Raw genomic sequence first — 19947 nt, forward strand, 5'->3', positions numbered from 1 at the left:
GCAATCTTCATGGCTGTGGCCCTGAAGTTTCAGTAACGTTCATTACACTAACGAAAGCTTCATACGAGTAGATTCGTGATGCTTAAAGCAGGGGTTGAGGTTCATAGCTCCGCAGGCGCAGAGCGGGATGGAGATGGCACAGAGGGACATTGGAGTCCAAGAGGCAGAGGAGGTCTTGAGAATGAAGGCTCCTCTAGAATTTCCCAAAGTTGTGGCATTTCCTAAATGACAGCACATGGGGAGTGGAGTGGCATCTACTTTAATGTCAACACTATTCATTATTTTTGCTTCATTGCTCCCTTATATAGGATTTCCTTCTATGCAGCTGCATTTCACACTGACATCATGGATAGGTTACATGGGGACTTAGGCTGGGAGAGGTTAGGCTCACGTAATCATGTGCTTTTCATCGTTGATATTTCTAGTGAAAGTGAGTACTATCCCTCTCCATTGCCCCAGCCAAGGATGAGAAAAAGGCAGGACCTTCAGGCCTTCTACAAAGTGCACCCTGACTTCCATCTGTACCCACTGCAGGATGCAGGGTAGAGTGAAGCCAGATGTGTTTAGAGGATCTTTCCACTTCCCCTTCCTTTCTGCCGAGTTCATTTTATCTTAGTTTATGCTCATCCCACCACCGTTGGTATCAAGCTCCAAGTTACATTTTTCTTAGGGTAAGAATAAATACACAAAATCTTTTCTTTTGTAATGTTATTTTAGGAGTTAAGTTTTGGGACAGTAGTACATATAAAAAGTATAAGACATAGGCGTTCTGGGAACAAACCTAGATTATTAATAGTAATTCTTAAAGAGCTGCATTTTCATTGCAAACTACATGTTCATAGTTGTCTATTACTGCATAACAAACCACCCCAAACCTTAGTGACATAAAACTAAAATCATGTTATTATGCATACAATTTTGTGGGTTATAGTCTTAGGCAGGCACAGCAAGTATGGCTTACCTCTGCTCCACAATGACTGGAGCATGCTATGGGCAGGGAAAGGGACAGGATGTGCTCAAAGGGCTACAGGCCGCTGACAACGGAGGCTCGCCAGGTCTTTTTCTCTCCTCATCCCCTCTGCATGTGGCTCTTCGGCTTCCTCACAGCATGGCAGTCTCAACAGAGTAGAGTTTTAACCTGGAGCTGGCTTCCTCCAGGGTAAGTGTCCCAAGAAACCCAGGAGCAAATTACCAACTTTCCCATGTCCTAGCTTCAGAAGTGCAAGCACGTTACTTCTGGCACACTCTATTTGGCCAAGCAAGTCACTAGGGCTATTGCAGATATAAGGAAATGGAAATTAGAGTCCACTTCTCAGTGGGAAGAGTAGCAAGACCAAGAAGGTCAGACTTTCCATGGGTTTAAATTGAAAAGGCCAACCAAGGAAGCCGCTGAGCTGCCGCTGGTGTAGCAATTATGCTAAAGGGTTAACCAAGCCTTGGGGTTCCCTAAGGATCCAGAATGGGAAACCACAATGGATTGGGACTGATGCTTTCGCCAGTAATAAAGTAGTCATTTTCTTGGAGCGACCTCTGTGCTTATGTGACTTAGAGACCCGAGGGGACAGCAGGCAGTTAGTGATCAGTTTGAGAATTCAGATCCCCACACATACCATTGTGACTGATGTGGCTAATGTCATGTAACCCAACTCCAGTCCCACACATGTAAATCTCTACCCAGTATTTGTCAACCTGCCTAGTTCTCAGTTCAGTCAAGTGGGAGCTTTTATAGGGTAGCAAATCTACGTCACTCATCTTTGCATCCCCAGTGCCCAGCACTCATTTCCCGTTCAGCAAACATTACCGACTGAGTGATTCCTTACTACATTTTGTTGCTGCCCTAATCCTTCTTAAACACACCACTTTCACATGTTCAAAAACCTCGAGGAGCTTCCTGTCTGCTGTTGTACACATATCAAGTCTAAATTCCGCTACTTAACTTCTAAGGAACATGATAGTATGTAATAAGTAGATTTAATTTTTCAAAACTTTCTTTTAAGAGTTGATTGTTGGGCCGGCCGAGTGGCTCAGTTGGTTAAGAGCTCGCTTAAGGGTTTGAGCTCTGAGCAACAGCGGTTCGATTGCCGGCCTGAGCTGAGCAGCCGCTGAGCTGCCAACAGGTGGCAGGATGGCTCAGCTTAAAAAAAAAAAAAAAAGAGTTGATTGCTGAATTTCACTCATTTCTCTCAGACAGAAATAGAACTTCATTTAGGTCAACTAATTGGTGAGTGTGGCTGCTCAGGGTTACCTGCCTCAAACTCGAACTCATCAACGGTGCTTTCTTTCACTGCCTTTGCTTTCCCCTTGTATAAACTCTTGCTGCCCTTAGAATTTGTGTCAGAGTCTATTACCTGGTTACAGCTGTCTTGTACAGGATAGGTTTCCATTATATAGCTTCTAATTCCCATGATTGTAAAGTTGTGCAACAAAGCAAATTATGTCACAGCATGAAACTATTCACTAATGAATTGATCACTTAATAAATATAATTTCCAAAGGTTAGACTTGAAATCCATAAAAATGATTACTTTTGACAAGAGGTGAAAAGAAATGGTATAAAAATGGTGATGGAAAGGGCTTTCAGCTTTATCTGTAATAGTCTTTTGAAAGAAGAGTGTATTTATGTTGAGGTAGATTGTTTCCAAAGGTGGCCACAACAATCTGTCCCATTCTGCTTACCCTTTATCTTGGGACTTAGCTGTTCCTTCCATACAGGAGTCTATTACCTGTCCCCTTGAACCTGAGCTCAGCCTGTGACCTGCTTGGGCTGATAAAATGTGATGGAAGTGACAAGGGGAGCGTTCCAGAGCCTAGACTTAAGAGAACCTGCGTCTTCAGCTACCACTTCCTGGTAACCCTGAGGCATGTAAAGAAGTTTGGCTTCCCTGATAGAGAGCTCAGAGGGAGAATCCCTGCAGGCTGAAAGATCAAGGAGAGAGAAATCCCACATTCTAGTCTTCATCGCATCTAAGAAGCCAGGCATGTGACTGAGACCATCTCGGATTCCATTACAGTTGAAGGAGCATTCCTGGTGAAGATGACCCATCCCAGCTGAGCCCTGTCTAGCCCATCACACAACCATGAGTAAATAAAGCTCATGATTGTTATCATTTCAGTCTCTGAATTTGAGGCTGGTTTGTTGCATAGCAATAGATAACTGTTATGACATGTTACTTGTGTTACTTAAAATTTATTTTTAAAAATAAATAAGCCCAAAAAATAAAAAATGAAATAAATAAATAAATAAGCCCAATTGCAAACCTTTCTTCCTTTTTAACATATAGCCTCTCTCCTTTTCCCACCTCAACCCCATATCTTTAGTGTCTCTATTCATCTAACTGATTATGCAATATCCAACAATGCAATGTAAAATCTGTGCAAATCAATGCAAAATCAGGGCAAAGTGATTATCATTTGAAATTGCAAATCTTTCAAAATATGTAAGAAATCATGAAGCTGATGAAGGTAATGTTAGAGAAGCCCTTGAATCATGGGAAACTCCTCTGACAAATGAGAATCTGCAGCTGGAACAGTTAACATTTTAAGAAGAAAAAAATCCACACAGATGATGGCACAATAAGTGCTTCAAAAGGGAATGATTTGAATGTCAAAATTTAAGAGAGGCTCTTGGGGAACTGATGAGGCCCTCAAATATTTTTGCAGTAATGACCCTCTTTACGATTTGCCCACAGAAGTCAAATGTAAAATGATACTGTATCTATCATGATACCATATAGTTTTGTTACAAAATTGTGCTTCCCCAAATCAACACTTCGTTCATCCTTTGTTCTAATATTTAAGAAATCATTGATCAACTAAATTTTGATAAATTAAGGTAAGTTAATTTTAATAATTTTCTCACATTATTTAAAGATAAAGTCCCAACCAAATCTTTTCATTTTTTTCGGTCCCTATTTTTGAAATATTCACTGTAAGTGCGTTTTGGGGTACCATTTATCTGAGGAAATCAGGGGACTCTGTAAATATCTTTAATTCATCTCCCTAACTAGCAGGTACATTCACTGAGGGCAGGAGCTTGGATCATGCCACATTAGTATCTTCTGAATAGTTCATCAAATCATGGAACTGAGCAGGTAACAGAAACTCAAATATTTAATACATCTGACAACCAATGGCCCAATGATTGATTGGCTTAGGTGTGCAGTTTGCCATTGAAGAATAGCACTTTTCCATTATCAATCCCTGATCCAAAATGAGTGGGCTTTTGTTCTTCTCAAAACTGTTCATAGAAGGCCTATTACAAACTTCCTGCTGAAGCACTTTCGAGGGCTGAATACATTCAAAACAAATTCAAGCATGTGAAGTCATTTTGGGAAATAAGTCCCACATCCTAAGGGCTTGGCTGAGGAGGGCCATGGTTTAGCACAGGTGAGCCACTTCACTGAACAGGAATTTGGAAATGTCAAACATTAGAAGCACTTCTGAAACTCCCACTCAACCTGCCTGACACTCATACTTCTGGGCACGTGTCAATAAATGCCTTGCAGAGATGGGCATTTGAGACAATCTCTCAGTAAGAATTGAAAATTAGTTAAAACACATAGGCATGGTAGGTTCTTAAAGAGACCAGGCTTTATTTACTGCAGGAGGGAGAGTTCCTCTTTCAATTTCACTTCTCAAAAGAAATTTTATATAAAAAAGAAAAAAAAAGTGGTCATTCAAACATTTGCCTTCTATTACATGGTAACAGTCCATCGTGGCCTTACATGTCTTAACATTCCTGAAGTTCAGTCTCTTTTGACTAATCTTGCTTCGCCAATTGCAAAGGTAATAAGAACTGGGCTGTTTTCTTTGTCATTATCAGGGTTACTACCATTCCTTCAGAAATTAAAAACTAATAAATACAAGCTTGCTGCCAGCACCCTTTAAACTCGGCCCCTCCCAGTAGGACGCAAGGAGTTCTGTAGCCCATCAGTCAGTTCTAGGGCAAATGCAAACAATACTTTCCGTTACAATAACTTGTATCCAGGGGGGGGGAAAAGAAAAGAAAGAAAGAAAACAGATTCTCTGTTGCATCTGTAACATAGCAGCCAGAGAAAAGTTTACTAGCTTTAGCCAATGGGAGGCTGTGGAGCTGGGCCAAGTTAGCATGTTTTTCTCCGCCCCCAGATGAAGTTATGATTGAAATAGGGCATTGAACTTATTTTTAAAAGGGAAGAGGAGTAGAAAAGAAAAGCTAAACCTGCAGGAAAGTGCCCTGTGCTGGGGAGAACGCAGTTAGGAAGTGTGTGCATACTTCTGAACCCTGATTGTTTCTCAGCTCTGTAACCTTCACCTCCCACTGGGTGGAGTAGGGCTTTTAAGAGCAACTGGAATGCAGTTCCCCAGATCAGTGTAGCCAGTTGTTGCCTGTCTGAACCTCTGCCAGTCCTAGAGAGCGGTGCTCCAACCAGTGGGTTTTGCTCTGCACCCCTCACCACCGTCCTTCTCACCGGAGGCAAGAAGAAGGTTCCCACCTGTCCAGCCATGGGGGAGGACGCTGTACAAGCTGAAAAGTTCCAGCACCCGAGTTCTGACAAACGGCAGGAGAGGCCAGTCAGCCCCAGCCCAGAGCCCTCCTCCACACCGAGCCCCAGCCTGAACCTAGGGAGCACAGACGAGGCCATCCGGGACAACACGCAGGTGAATGCCGTCACGGTGCTCACGCTCCTGGATAAGCTGGTGAACATGCTGGACGCTGTGCAGGAGAACCAGCACAAGATGGAACAGCGGCAGATCAGCCTGGAGGGCTCCGTGAAGGGCATCCAGAACGACCTCTCCAAGCTCTCCAAGTACCAGGCTTCCACCAGCAACACGGTGAGCAAGCTCCTGGAGAAGTCCCGCAAGGTCAGCGCTCACACGCGCGCGGTCAAGGAGCGCATGGACAGGCAGTGCGCGCAGGTGAAGCGGCTGGAGAACAACCACGCCCAGCTCCTCCGACGCAACCATTTCAAAGTGCTCATCTTCCAGGTCAGTGCCCCCTACTTTTCCTTCCACCCAGCTGGGACGCCTCAACATTCCTGATCTCAGTCGGCCAGGCTCTCACAGCCATTTGTACATCTGCCCTGCCTGTCAGGGATCACACTCACAAGGCACTGCCCCTGTCTGCCTTCATCAGGCGAATGTGAAATCTGCACACAAGGGTGGAAATTTCCCAGGTCACTGCAGCCTAAACCCAAGGCATATGCTCCAGGGTTAGTAGGCCAGGGGTCATTTGTCAAGGAGCACCTGGATGCACTCCATACAGGTTGGGAAGTTGAGCAGGTGCACCGCACCCTAGTCGAATTCATTTGTCTATTTGCATTATGAACTTGGGGCTCTGACTGCAGCTGTTAGCTGGACAGGGCATATTAATTCAGTGGCTGTTTATTAACTCTTTGTGGAAATGAGGTAGTCTTGTGACGTTTTTGTTCATTCGTTTTTTGTTTTGTTTTTTTGAATCGAGAATTTAAACTCATAGCTGTTTAAAGTATCCCTTTGTCCAAAGGCTATCAATGTTTTGGGGGCTAGCCAAATATGAGAGACTGATTCCATTAGAGTTGAACTAGCCTGTTCCTTTTAAGACTCTTTTGGCCAAAGCAATGTTGAGTTCTTTTCTAGCAAATGATGCACTAAAAATATAGGCATAACTCTTTACAAACACACTAGATATGCTTCTCATTGCTCACAGAGACCACAAGTGCAAAGTAAAATAAAAGCAGTGTTATCAGTTATAGTTACAAAGGCAAGTATTGAATATTTTCTGCTTCAAAAGGTTGCCTTAGAGTAAAAAGGCCACTTAATTTTTTTAAAATGCCTCAATGATGCAATTAATGCAGCAAGAGGCTATTTGGGGACAGGGAGATTGCGGGGCTGTTGTTCCGACAAGTTGTGGGCATTTGTGAATCCAAGGGCAGCCCTGCCTAATGCTGGAAGCCCTTCCGCCCAGAGGAACCCAGCCAGCACAGAGCCGAGAAAGCAATTGCCATCCCTGCCCCAGGGCTGTCTTGTTGTGACCATGTGAATAGGAGAGGATTTCAAAGCCATGGAGGGGAGAGGCTATAACCAACTGTTTGACTGTGAAAGGCACACAAGAAGAGCCTTCATCTCCCAAGAGAGATTTAGAAATTGGGATGTAAACCAAGGGACCCTTCTTTTTCTAAATGAATCCTCTCTGCCAAGTTAGAACCTAAGCCTCCTTCCCCCCATAAAAGGAAAGACTCATCTGGCTGCTTTTGTGTCCTCCCCAAATTGCACTCGATGTTGTAAAGCTTCAGGCAGCTGATGTCCTCCTATACCGTGCAGGCTTTTGCAGCCCGGAAATTTTTTTAGCTTCTAATGCAAATAGAATAGCTTTTCATGCACCAGATGAACTGAAGAGATACGTTAACTGTGCCTTTCTTAAGCCATATAAGATCCTTACTTTATTTGCCTAAAAGACATCAGAAATCTTAGCTCTCAAGGCATTTCTAAATTAAATACTGATTTCCAAACAAAACTACACATGTACAGACCCGTTTAAATCTGTCATCAAAGGAAATTTCCCTCCTTCCAGTATGAATCAAGATTATCTCTTGTCCAAGTCCTCAGTTAAGGAGGAAAAAAACAAGTATTTATCTAGTAAAGGAAAATCACCATTTGTCAGGCTCGGTTCTTGTTTTGTTTTGCCACGGGTGTTCTGTAGATGTTGGGGGAAGGGATGGAGAAGATGCGTGACTAAAAATTCAAGAGAATTATAAATCTGACATTTAAAAAAAAAAAAACAATTGTTGGGGAACTTAAAGACACATGCTGCTGCTGAAGCCCTGCCACCGTGTGCTCTCCTGTTTTGTCACCTTGGATTGACAGGCGTGAAATTGCAGCCAGAAATGGTAGAAATTCCCCTTATAGTGAGTAAAAGGTGAAATGGGTGCTCAAGACCAAGGTGGAAGTTAAGAGAATCCAAAGCAATGTGTTCAGGCTCCATTCTGGGCCTCTTCGCAGGCAGCCCCCTGCAGACACTTATTTTTAAAAAGAGCAGCTTTAGGAAACAAGGAACTGGACCTTTCTTAAGCCATGTAAGATCCTTTATTAGCCTGAAGGATATTAGAAATCTCAACTCTCAAGTCATTGCATGATGATTATTTTGAAAAAACAAAGACAAGTGCAGTTCCTCAGTGGAAAAGTTGCTCTTTCTCTTGATTCTTCCTAAGGTAGAGGTTTCTAGGGTCGTAATTATACCAACGGATAAAATAATAACTTGTGTTAGTGAGTCATCCAGTATAGGAGTTGAGAAGATAAATTTTGTCATAAAACAGTGCTTAAAATCCTAGCTTCAACACTTGCCAACTGTGTGCACGTTTTGTAGCTTCTCCAAGCTTCTGTTTCCTCATCTGTACACTGAAGATATTAATAAAAGCAAAAATCTTTTGAGCTGTTAATAAGCCCTGCATACCCTGCTAAGCATCTTACTGTGCTTTTTCCCCAGTTTCCAGATGAGGATGTTGAGATGTTTGTACCTTGTCTGAAGTTATATAGTAAGCAAGCATTGAAGCTGGGGTTGGAACTCATGTTTAATTTATTCTAAGTGTGTGCTCGTAAACATTAATGCTTCCTCCCTCTTATCTCTCTCCTAGGGTGAGGAATAAATGGAATAGCATATTTAAAATGGTTAGTGATTGGCATGGTATAAGAACTCAAGGAATAGAAGCTTCTCCTGGGTGGATCTGAGATGCATTTGCATGGAGAGGAGCCACTCTTGCCTGGTTAGAAATATATCTCTTGGGTAAAAACTGACCCCACCCTACCTAGGATCTTAAAACAGCTATGTTTATGCTTTTTCAGTTGGAACTTATTAAAAGTTACACACACACACACACACACACACACACACACACACTCACGTTCACGCTCACACACCCTGCCGTACATTATATGACAACTACCATGTTGAAACTAGTATCATGTCACCACTGTTCCATGAAAGCAAAGCACTCTGCCCAAAAAGTCTTCCCTAAATAGATGCTTCTCAATCTTTACAGTGTGGCAGAGGGTAGATATTTCCTAGACCTGCAGAGTGAGGAGGGCAGATATTGTACCAGATACCACTTTACATCTTCAAGTTATTTTTGTCATTTTCAGTTCACTTGAACACTATGCTGGCCTTTCTCTTAGTAAACCCATGGGTTTTCTAGTCTAAGACAAAACATTAATGTGAATTAAGACATTGAGGAAAGAAAATCCGTCACCTGGCTTGAGCGTATGTAGTACTATGGTGTTTAGAAGATTGAGTCTCTAGCTTATAAAGTCCTGTTGTGTCCCCCAAACCTGCAGGTGCTTTTTGGTTGGTGGGTGGGATTGTCTACTAGGTACTTAACACTTTTGCATTTTTTAAAATCCCAACCTTTGTCCTTAATTTGCCCTATTTAAAACATGTTATTTATTTACTTAAATCCGTGCTGCACTTAACAACATTGTTGTATTATACCTGCTAAGCCTCTCATGCCTTAGCAATTACTTCAAATTATAACCAGTAGTATCTAAACTGGAGAAAATTCCTCTCCCTTTGAGTACTAAAATAAATTGTAAAATCCTTGTTAAGCTTAGCAGCTTTCCTTTTTACATTTTTCTTTTTTTTATAATAGCTTAAGGTCAATGTTCGAATTCAAAATACTGTGACAGGACCCAGTATAAATGAAATAAGACTCAGAGGGGTTGCTGATTAAAACGCAAATGCTAAAGACTAATTCTTTGCCTGTAAAAACTTATCTTTTACTAAAAATAGCATTCTTATCAAAAATCATTGAATTTACAGGTAAGAGGAAATTTTCTCTGTTGATTGAAGAGACTAGAATTTCACAGGTGTCTGACCCTGCCTGAGGGTGTGATGCCCACTTACGTCCTCTTAAGGTTCTGGTAATGATTATGTGAAAAAGCAGTGTGGGAATGATTTCAAATCCAGAGAAGAAAATGAGAGTACTCATGGACAGCGTACACTTTCATCCACATAAAATTGTGAAATTGGGTAAAAAGAGTAAAGGTTAGATATTTGCCATGGATACATTCATGGAGAATCAAGCCTATAAATGCGTTCAAATATTCATCATTTGGACCCCTTTGATGAGATCACAACGTTAGAAAGGTGCTATAAGTGTAACATCTTCAGACTATTTTTAAATTGATTTTTTTTTACCAAGTCTGTACTTTCTCTATCCAATGCCACTGCTCTGAAAACTGCTAAATTAGTACAGATTTAGAAGAAATGGGATATAGATAATCAAAGACACCTTTACATGACAACTCTCGATGTTTATAGCACGTCAATTAATGTTTCCATAATGGGATATTGGTTTTGATATGCTACTTATCCAGTGCCCTTATACTTTATGAGCTAAACAGAATACTGGTTCTTATTGTTATTATTTACACTTACTGAATATCAGTACTCCCTCAGGCACTTTAAGTGAATAACTGATTATTGCTGGTATTTCTTCAAAAGAATCATTCCTTTCTCTCGTATATTAAAAAATGAAACTCTTTCTCAGATACAGCCCTTCCAAGTAAATATTGCCCCTTCTGTTGTTTTTTTAATCTCTATTTGTTTGAATTGAATGAAAAATGTTCTCCAGTGCAGTTCAGGTCCTATAGTTTTGATTCTTGCGTGAAACAAAAACATGTTTGGCATTAGCAAGAATACTGTTGAGATCGCTTCTGCAGTTTGTTAATTCTTTTTCATGGGATTTAGGTTAATATCACAGAATCAAATATTTTAGAGCTGGAAAGCACCTTAACAATCATTTAGTTAACCTCATTTGATATCAAAGAAGAGGCCCTGAGAAATAAAATGCATAACAAGGTTTCATTTTATTAACAATACAAATTATAGAGCTGCATTGTGAAATGAGTAAAAATAAACACTATAATCTCGTTATGGCAAAGTTCATGTTTACTGGGTTTTCTACATCAGTTTTTAAATAATTCATTGTGATTTGCTTTTTGTTTTGTTTTTGTGTTTTTGTGTGTGTAACAAAGAACACCTAACCAGTGTGATCTTAAAAAAGAATTAAACCCTTGATAACACTGAAAAATAATGAAACTTTTAAATCCTCCAGAATGTAAAAGACTGCTCAGGGATTATAACTAATGCATTTTAGTCTTATGACTTGCCGATTCCACCAACAGCTGCCTTAGGGGTGCAGTTCTAATCAATGGCTTTATCCACTTGACAATCTATACCTCAGAAACACAAATCGGAGAAAACCATCAATGTGTAAAAGAGACCTATAAATCAGGATGTCAGGTGGGCACAGTTCCATTTTAATAACTAGTATTTAGAGATTATTGGCTAAAACATTTCATGGACACAAATTTATGGTCCTCATATCCCTCCAGGATGCCACCACATCCCTGTGGGAATATGACAGTCATTGTTATTTTCTTCTAACAACAGGGATGATAAATTAGTGACAAAAGAGCAAATTACTGGCTTGTCTTTCCTTATTCAAGCTTTTAAATGACTTACTGTAGGCTTCCTCTTCCAATGCTAGTTATAGAATCTCCTTTTCTTAAAAAAAAAAAAACACAAACACAAGGGTGCCAAAAGACTGTATATACATTTTAAGAAAGAAAAAAATTGTATTAAAATTGCAATACTCAATATATTCCAATAACAAAAGAGGGGTACACGTCACATTTGACTTCTGCAATTACAAGAGATGATCCAAGTGGTTACTTTCAGCGTCCAGACACTTCTGATTATGGCGAACTACTACTTGAGCAACGTTGACCAAAGTGCCTGCTTGTATACATTTTTTTGTCACCCCTGGTATATATATGCAAAGACGATTTACTTCCATGAGCTCCAACCCAAGAAGTGTCCAACATGTTGGCAAGTTTCTCTGTGTTGATATCTATTATACATGCACAATTAGGATTATTAATGCACAACGATTCATATAAACAGCAAACAAGCTCAAGTGTAAGTAAAAATGCCACTTCTCAAGAGTTCTTACCATTCTTTTTCTCTTTTATGCTGCAAGCATATCATTCATGTATGTTTGAAGTGTGTAGTTTAATCCTCTCTTTCTCTGAAAAATTCCCAAGGGTCTTTGTGAAAGGTCAGAACCAGGAACAGCTGCATCAGTGGAGCCTGAGTACCTTTTTGAAAATAAATCTGCATGGCAAATAGTCAGCTAGAGCTTGGGGCCTCCACTGGGTTGAACTACCCAAGGAAGCAAGGCAACCCACAAAGGATTCTTAAAGCCATGTCAAGGTGTCACAACACCTAGTAGATATATGGGTAGTATAAATAAGAAGTGACAGAATTGAAGATGTATATTTGATCCTCCCCCATCAAAGAACTATCAATCTTGAAATCAGAATAGAAAGCAGATCAAAAACATGATAACAGTAGGCTGAAGGCCGAAGTGTCACCTACCTATAGGAAGGTGAAATATCAAGTATTTCCTTGAGGTGTGTGTGTCCTGAGCAAGAGAAACATGTGCAGGTGAGACTGGGCACCTGAGGGACAGTACCTACAGAAGAGGATCCACTGTCTGAAGTTCAGGTTGAATTTCCACCATCGTAATAGTCACTTCATAGTCAAATGCCATGCATACATTTTGCTAAAGAATAGAGATTTTAAAGAGAGTCAGTTTCCTGCTTCTAAACAAACATGCTGAAAAAGTAAGACCTACATGTGCTTGGACATTCACAAAATCCTGTGTGAAAGGAAAGGGCTCACTTTCAGAGTGGATGCCATAAGAAGCCACAAAACAAAGACTGTCCATTAGACAGAAGACAAAATACTGCTTGAGTAATTAAAATGACAGCAGAAGCATAGCAGTTAGCCAAGAAGACATATCTCACTTGTTTCCAGTGGCATAAAGACACATCCAACTCATTCTGGATTATGTCTGTTCCTGCTGGGTTGATTTTCATAGCTGGCATCAAAGAGCACTTGTATAAATTTCCCTGGCATTGTACAAAAGAGTTCAATTGGGTCCCCCACCATCCCTCAACTGCCCTCATTATACGCAGTGTGTATCTACCACAGATCACTTCTGATTCACTCAATCACGCACTTTTCTCAAACCATCCTCAAAGGACACATGAAGAGAGAGACAAGTCTAAGATTCAACAGTAACTATGCTTTCTTAATAATAAATTTACAATTAAGAAAAGATGCAATATCGTTAGTTTAATTCTTTCAGAAGTACTGTTAATATGCCTCCCTTTTGTTGAGGTTGAAGAAAGGAAAGTTATCAGAGTAATCCTTCGATTACCCTGAGAGATTATACTATATGAATGTACCTCTTCTCTGGTAACCAAGACTTATTTTTACAGTTTTCCACCTGAATTTTGCCTTCTTCACTGAGGACTTGTAATTATATTTCACTGAGCTCTTGGTTTCTTCCTTTCCGGCGAGCAACTCCTGTCAAACTTTCCCAGGCCTCTTGTCAAACTTTCCCAGGCCTCTTGTCAAACCCCAGAAGTAATTTTGCTTTTGGGCTAAGCATCAAAGCCCTTGCTATTCCTGCAGTCTGCCCCTCTTTCAGCCATGCTCATCCACGGAGAACAAAATCCTTCCTTAAAAATGGAAACCACTGTACCCCTTAGGCCTTAGGTTCTCCTCATTTCCCAGTGACAGCAACAATCATCAAACTTCCTTGTAGGCACAGAGTGAAACCCATTCTTTTTTTCATCTTCAAGCCCAGTTAACAGAGGGACAGTCACCACTCCAGCCACCCTCAGGACTGTATTAGAACGCCACCTTACCCAACATGCACCATTCGACAAAGAGCTGTTGAGCTGCCAGGAACTATTCTAGTCACTGGGGCTTAACAGTGACCGAGAGACAAAAATGCCCACCTTCATGGGGAGTACGTGCCAATGAAATAGAGGCAAGTAGAGATTTGAAACATGGGAAAGCTGCTGTCTGTAAAAGTCCATGTCGTATGTGACTCATGGGAATCCCATTCTCCTTTCGGTTTTTCACTTTGTCTTTTATACTGTGTTCCTAACACTTTTTTTGACACTGCAAACGGGACGGTGTGGAGAGAGCTTTGGAAAACAGAATCTGTGATTTCTTCGCTCTACTAAGGACTCTATTGGAAAGGGCCCTAGTATGTGTGTGTATAAGGGGGCGACAAGGGGCAGTGTCTTTTCAGAGAGTATCATTCAGTGGTTACAAGGAGAGGAATTTTTTTAAGTTTCTCTATATCAAAACTTTGTCCATTTAGGTTTTGTAACAAGAAGTTAAAAAATACATGTAGGCTCACTCTTGGAGCATGTTTTTGACCATAACCCTAATATTTCCATCAAAATTGCAAAATGAGGAGGGAAATTCTTACTGTTAACATAAACTTTGCATGAAGGTTAGATTCCAAATAGAGTTTTCAATGAACTAGATCTATTGGGTTGTCGGAAAAGTCATGATGTATTTTTTTTATGTTTTTCATTGCAAAAATGTGTCATGACTTTTCCAACAACCCAATAGTTATTTTTCAAGCTGAAAGCTTACTGGGCCATCCACAGTGTCATCAAGTAACATCGCAGCTTTGCCTGAAGCCAGGGTGCATGGGTCCTGGAGGCGGGCCAACCTCAGCCTTCTTGTAGAACCCCTAGTGTCCCTGGGAGTGCAGTTTGAAAGCTGCTAATCTAGGTCAATCCTCTTGTTCATATTTGGAAGAAACTGAGACCCAAGGAGATTAAGTTATTTGCTGACAGCCACACAGCCGTTTAGCATTACAGCGAGGACTGGGACTCAGGCCTCCTGTCACACATGCTTTCTGCTGTGTTTCTTTCAATGAAAATGTGAAGGTGCCTTGCTGGCTGGCTCTTATTTTCTAATATTCAAAGAAACATATAGAAGTCAGAAGGATCCTATGCTGTGTGACCCAAGTCTGTCTAGATTCAAGTCTCCCCACTTAGCAGCGCTGGAAAACCATCTTCCTTGCTTGCGTTCTGGAGGCAAGTTCTCCGGCTCTGCTCCCTGAGGCATGGCAAGGGGCAGATATTTGCCTGTGTGCCTGGAAGCTAGAGAAAGAGGTGTGCTGGGAATAGTGGCTGGGGTAGGGTGGGGGTGAGGTTTCCTGAGCCTCTCTCCTCCCTCTTAGCTGTAGGTAGAGGCCAAAATATTCTTGCTCCAGGAAACCCTGTTTAACAATAGAGGCTTGATAAGCCACACTTGGCAGCCTAATTCCCCTTTACCACTCTAGAAGTGGCCATAGTATGCTGCCTCGTCTTAATATTGCCCACAAAGAATATCTAAACCACAAGGATCTGTGAGTGGGTCCCCAGTAAGGCTGGCCTGTGCTTCTCTTACTCTAAAATTATGTCATCAGGAAAATTAGTGTGTACTTTTGAACAGATACCAAGGTTGACCGTACCTTCACTTCTGACTTGTAGTTGGGGAGGGAACCTGATCAAGGCATAACACGGTGTCTGACACTTGAGGACTTCCCGGCTCTCTTCCTGCCCCCACCTTTTAACTTCCAACTAGACCTCTTGGCTCTTTTCCAGTGAGATTTTGGCAAGAGCAGAGCTGGGTAGGAGAGAGGGCTCACAGTAACTTACTTTAACTGCTTTATCTAGGCAGCTTTCTGGTCTATCTGAGCCACAGCCCACTTCCCCCTCTGCCTGTCACTGATAGAGCCCTTGCCAGATAACCCTCATAATCTTCCCAATAGGCAGTTCTTGGCCTTATCCAGCCTAGGGGAAATGCCTTGACCAATTTAGAATTAACTCTTCATGTTCTAGAAAACTGAAGCCACAAACGTTTGGTTTCCATCATGCCAGCAAACACATATACACAAATTACAGCAGTTCAGGACTATTTGTGAAATGTGTTATTCACCTGAAATCTACATTGTCCGTCTTTTCAGGAAGAAAATGAGATCCCTGCCAGTGTGTTTGCAAAAGAGCCAGTTTCCAGCCCAGCGGAAGAGAAGGAAGAACTTGATGAAAACAAGTCCCTGGAGGAAACTTTGCACACGGTAGACCTCTCATCGGATGACGAATTGCCTCACGAGGAAGATGTCCTGGAAGACAGTGCCGAGGAAAAGATGGAAGAAAGTAGGGCAGAGAAAATAAAAAGATCCAGCCTCCGGAAAGTGGATAGCCTCAAGAAAGCATTTTCTCGCCAGAACATCGAGAAAAGGATGAACCAGCTGGGGACAAAGATTGTATCTGTAGAAAGGAGGGAGAAGATTAAGAAATCTCTCACTTCCAATCACCAGAAAATATCCTCAGGGAAAAGCTCCCCCTTCAAGGTCTCTCCCTTAACTTTCGGTCGAAAGAAAGTCCGAGAGGGAGAAAGCGCAGCAGAAAATGAGACCAAGTCAGAAGACAATGACCAGATGCCGAACGACCACGAGGAAAGCTCGTTTGCGGAGGGTCTTTCCGAAGCCTCCCTCCCTGGTGCCGTGGTGGAAGGGAAGGGAGCAGAGGGTGATGCCGGAAGGGCGGCCTCCAGAGGGAGTAACTCTGGCAGAGACAGCAACGTGGACTTGACTATCGTGGAAGATGAAGGAGAGGAGCCGGTGGTCCTGGAACAGGCCCAAAAGGTGCGCTATGAGGGAGGCTCGGTGCTAACCTCGCAGGAGGCAGAGCAGTCGGAGGAAGGGCAGGTGCAGCCGGCTGTGCTCCAAGTGGACCAGACGGCCTGAACGGCGACAGTCAGCTGTGCCTGGCCTGTGCCTTCAGTGAGGTCGGGTACCAGAGCCCAGAGCAAACTCCTGCACAACTCCAGCACCACCCACTCACTACTGAGTTACTGTCCAGGCGGTAATCATTTACAACATAGCAACAGCACACATGTGACCAAGATTTACTATGAAAGCAACCTGTCCGTGGTTCCACGTCTAATTTGCTCTTAGGTTCTATCAATATGTCAGTAGAATTTCTCTAAGATTGTCCAGAAGAGGAAATGGAGCAGTTGAAAAACACTGGTCAATTAGGCTTAGTCAGATACTACTTAAGATACTAATCATGAAATGTGATTCACTTTTTTGTCATTCCATAAGATTGCAGAATAGTGTACCAGTAATATATTGGATTTTCTCAGAACTCTGTGAACCTAATTATTATTTTTAAAGTGTGATATGTAATATACATATGTATTTAAGCTAAAGGTGTAACTACTTTATATTTTAAGAAGAAAGCTTTGTTTAAAAGGGAGAAGAGAAAGTTCAGTTGGCCATTCACTTAATAGAAACCCTTGTTTTATTGAAAATGAAGTAAAAAATGTAAGGTTATAATATTAAGCTAATGAAATAAGATATGCAGAAAAGTCAGGACTATTAGAAAAAAAAAACTAAGAAGGATATGTTGGAAAATAAGAGAAACAAGAAACAAAGAATGCTAGAGAGAATGAAGACAGAGAGGAAAAGTATGTGCTTAAGAGTAGAATATTTACAAGTTCAAGTATGTAACTCTTTATATAACAATGCTAAGTATGTTCCTATATCCTGGAATAATATATTTTTCCTAACATTTGCAAATAATACAAAAAAGCATTTTATTGTGTTAAAGCTGCATTTTTTTCTTAATAAAAGAAATTACAAATATTTCTCTAAGGAAGTTCAAAAGGATGTTGTCTCTTTAACATTGGCATGAACATAAATTTATCTTAGAAATTAATTAATACATATTGCCTTTTCCAGGAAGTTGGATCACACTATTCTTTAATGTAATGTTTTTCGAACTTGAAATAACCCCTACATTCCAAATGTCATGTAACTTTATAATACGTTAAAATCAACAGATTTGGGAAGGGTAGGCTTCTGTTTTTCCTTTTTTTGTACATAATGGTAATTTCATTCCAGGTTATATTTTATTTATATATTAATTTCACAAAATGTTAATGTTTCTTAATTTCTTAAAGCATGCTAGTGTTTATGTATATGTGCACATTTATTTAGACAGGGTAATTTTGCCACTGCCTAACTTTATACTAAAATATTGCTTTGTGTATTTTTAATTATGGAATGCTAATGTTTTGAAAAAACTATTAAACTCTAGTTTGAAGACAGACAGCAGGGAGATAATTCCCTATCTTACTACGTACCACTCACTATAAGTAATCTTACAAATATAGGTAATCCAAGACAGTATTAACAAACTGCTTTGTCTTATAAAAAGGATAAAATTAACAAATGTATTGATGATATAACCTGTATAGCTATGTCCTTATTTTCCAATAATGTACCCCAGTATTTGATTGTTGAACTAACAATGGCTATGTTAAAGAAGACTAAATAAACCAAAATAAAAAAGTATATAACAATGTCAGTTTTTTGGCAGAACAATTTTAGAACAAGCAGAAAGGATTGATTTTTAAACTCCCCTCCAAATGTAGCTGTAATGTTGATTGTTTCAGTCTTGATTTCCCCTATTAAGTCTGCTTTCTCTTTTCCCTGATCTCATTTAGAAATCCAAGTCTCATTCTTCAAGTTTAACTTTCTTGACATCACCTTGCCAGCTCTAGAGAGCATCTGAATTTATTGCAGCATCTTGATGAATTTGATAGTTCCATCTGCATTTTTATTGTTTGGTACTAGACCTTATAATACCTTAAGTAGCCTTGCAAACATGAATGTATTGAACTGTACATTCAGTTTATTCAAACAGATAAACCTTGTCTTCTGCAGTGTCATACACTTGGTAGAAGACTTAATTTCACTCAGGGCCCTAAGCATGCCTGTTTAACCTTTACGAAGTTGCTATCACTTCTTGCCTCTAAGGAGTTGGAGGACACGTAGCTAATGTCAAGTTTACATTTCCTTTTCAAAAATGCTTATGTCATGTAGTGAAAACCTACATTCAGGCATCTTTATAGATTTTACAGGCAAACATTTATTCTATGTTCCACATTCAAAGCATTAAAATCCTCAGCAATAAAACAGAGAATTAGGCCACATAATTGTTAGAAAACACATACTGCAGGGATTACAGAGAGGAGCAATTGTGAAAATGGAAGCTATTTATTCTGTATTATTGTTGAATTATTTGCATTCTGGTGAGGATTCAAAGTCCCCAAATTAAATATATCTTCTCTCCACCCATCCAATAACCCATTTGTAACTTTATGTGCCTGGAGCTCAAGGACTGGATTAGTTTCCCCCCAACGATTGGTTATACATTAATAAGCACTGAGATCTATATCTTAGAAATATAATTCAGGAGTCAGAAGCGTCTATTACATGGATCACAAATCTCACAGAAATATAGCAACGATGTCACTTTTCTACCAGATTTTATTTTTTAAAATATATAGACATATATATTTCAACAGGAGTATTTCCCTCCTTCCACTTAGGAATCTAGTATATGGCTGAATTTCTTTCTCTACATGAAAATAAAAGACTCACACTAAGGCCATTTCTACACAAAATAAAGATTTTTCACATTTATTGTATGGTGAAAGCCCAAAACGTTCCTGCTTTTAGTACTACTGCTCATGCAGAAGATCAAGCTTTGAACCTGATGCATTTCGGTCCACTATCAAGAAGCTGGGAGCTCCTTGGACATAGCCATGCTGCTAGTGTTAGTAAAGGTTATATTGAAAGTCATTTCCTACATTAAGACACTAATGCCCAAGCTCAGTTAATTCTTGCCCAAAAGTTTGTTTACTGCCCTACAGCCCAAGTCTAAGTGATTTTATATTGGAGATTGAGAGTATAAGGAATGGAGGTGCAGGCAGCAATCATTATTAACAGTTCCATAGCAACCACCAGTCTTCTCCTAAAAACCAGGGCTCTGACACTGAAAAACAAGTTTCAAATGAAATTGGCATTGTGACCTTTGTATTCTGCCTGTTTTGGGTGTTGAGATAAAGACTTCTGCAGCCAGGAACTCATTCCTAAAGGGAACAGGCTGTATCTCCCATTATTAAAAATACATTCTTCTTATTTTTTTTGTTTTAACCATTGGATTGTCCTGCAGTATTTGCAACACTGAAATTATTTTTAGCTTTCCACATAAACTGCCCCA

General features: G+C 40.4%; 1 protein-coding gene across 1 annotated transcript; it reads left to right on the forward strand.

Moving 5' to 3' along the window:
* Nucleotides 1-5152: 5152 nt before the first annotated feature.
* Nucleotides 5153-18243, forward strand: CAVIN2 (caveolae associated protein 2). Its single transcript, XM_019662357.1, has 2 exons — nucleotides 5153-5967; nucleotides 15840-18243. Exons 1-2 carry the CDS (start codon nucleotides 5485-5487, stop codon nucleotides 16620-16622), a joined length of 1266 nt encoding a protein of 421 aa, XP_019517902.1. The 5' UTR covers nucleotides 5153-5484; the 3' UTR covers nucleotides 16623-18243.
* The last annotated feature ends 1704 nt before the right edge of the window (nucleotides 18244-19947 follow it).

This window comes from Hipposideros armiger, unplaced genomic scaffold (assembly GCF_001890085.2).
Source record: "Hipposideros armiger isolate ML-2016 unplaced genomic scaffold, ASM189008v1 scaffold_372, whole genome shotgun sequence".
NCBI classification, from domain to species: domain Eukaryota; kingdom Metazoa; phylum Chordata; class Mammalia; order Chiroptera; family Hipposideridae; genus Hipposideros; species Hipposideros armiger.

Excerpts from the sequence above, each read along its gene's own strand:
- CAVIN2 (XM_019662357.1), top strand. The coding sequence starts at position 5,485 with ATGGGGGAGGACGCTGTACAAGCTGAAAAGTTCCAGCACCCGAGTTCT. Across the intron at positions 5,968-15,839 it reads TCAAAGTGCTCATCTTCCAG|GAAGAAAATGAGATCCCTGC; the intron begins GTCAGTGCCCCC and ends CCGTCTTTTCAG.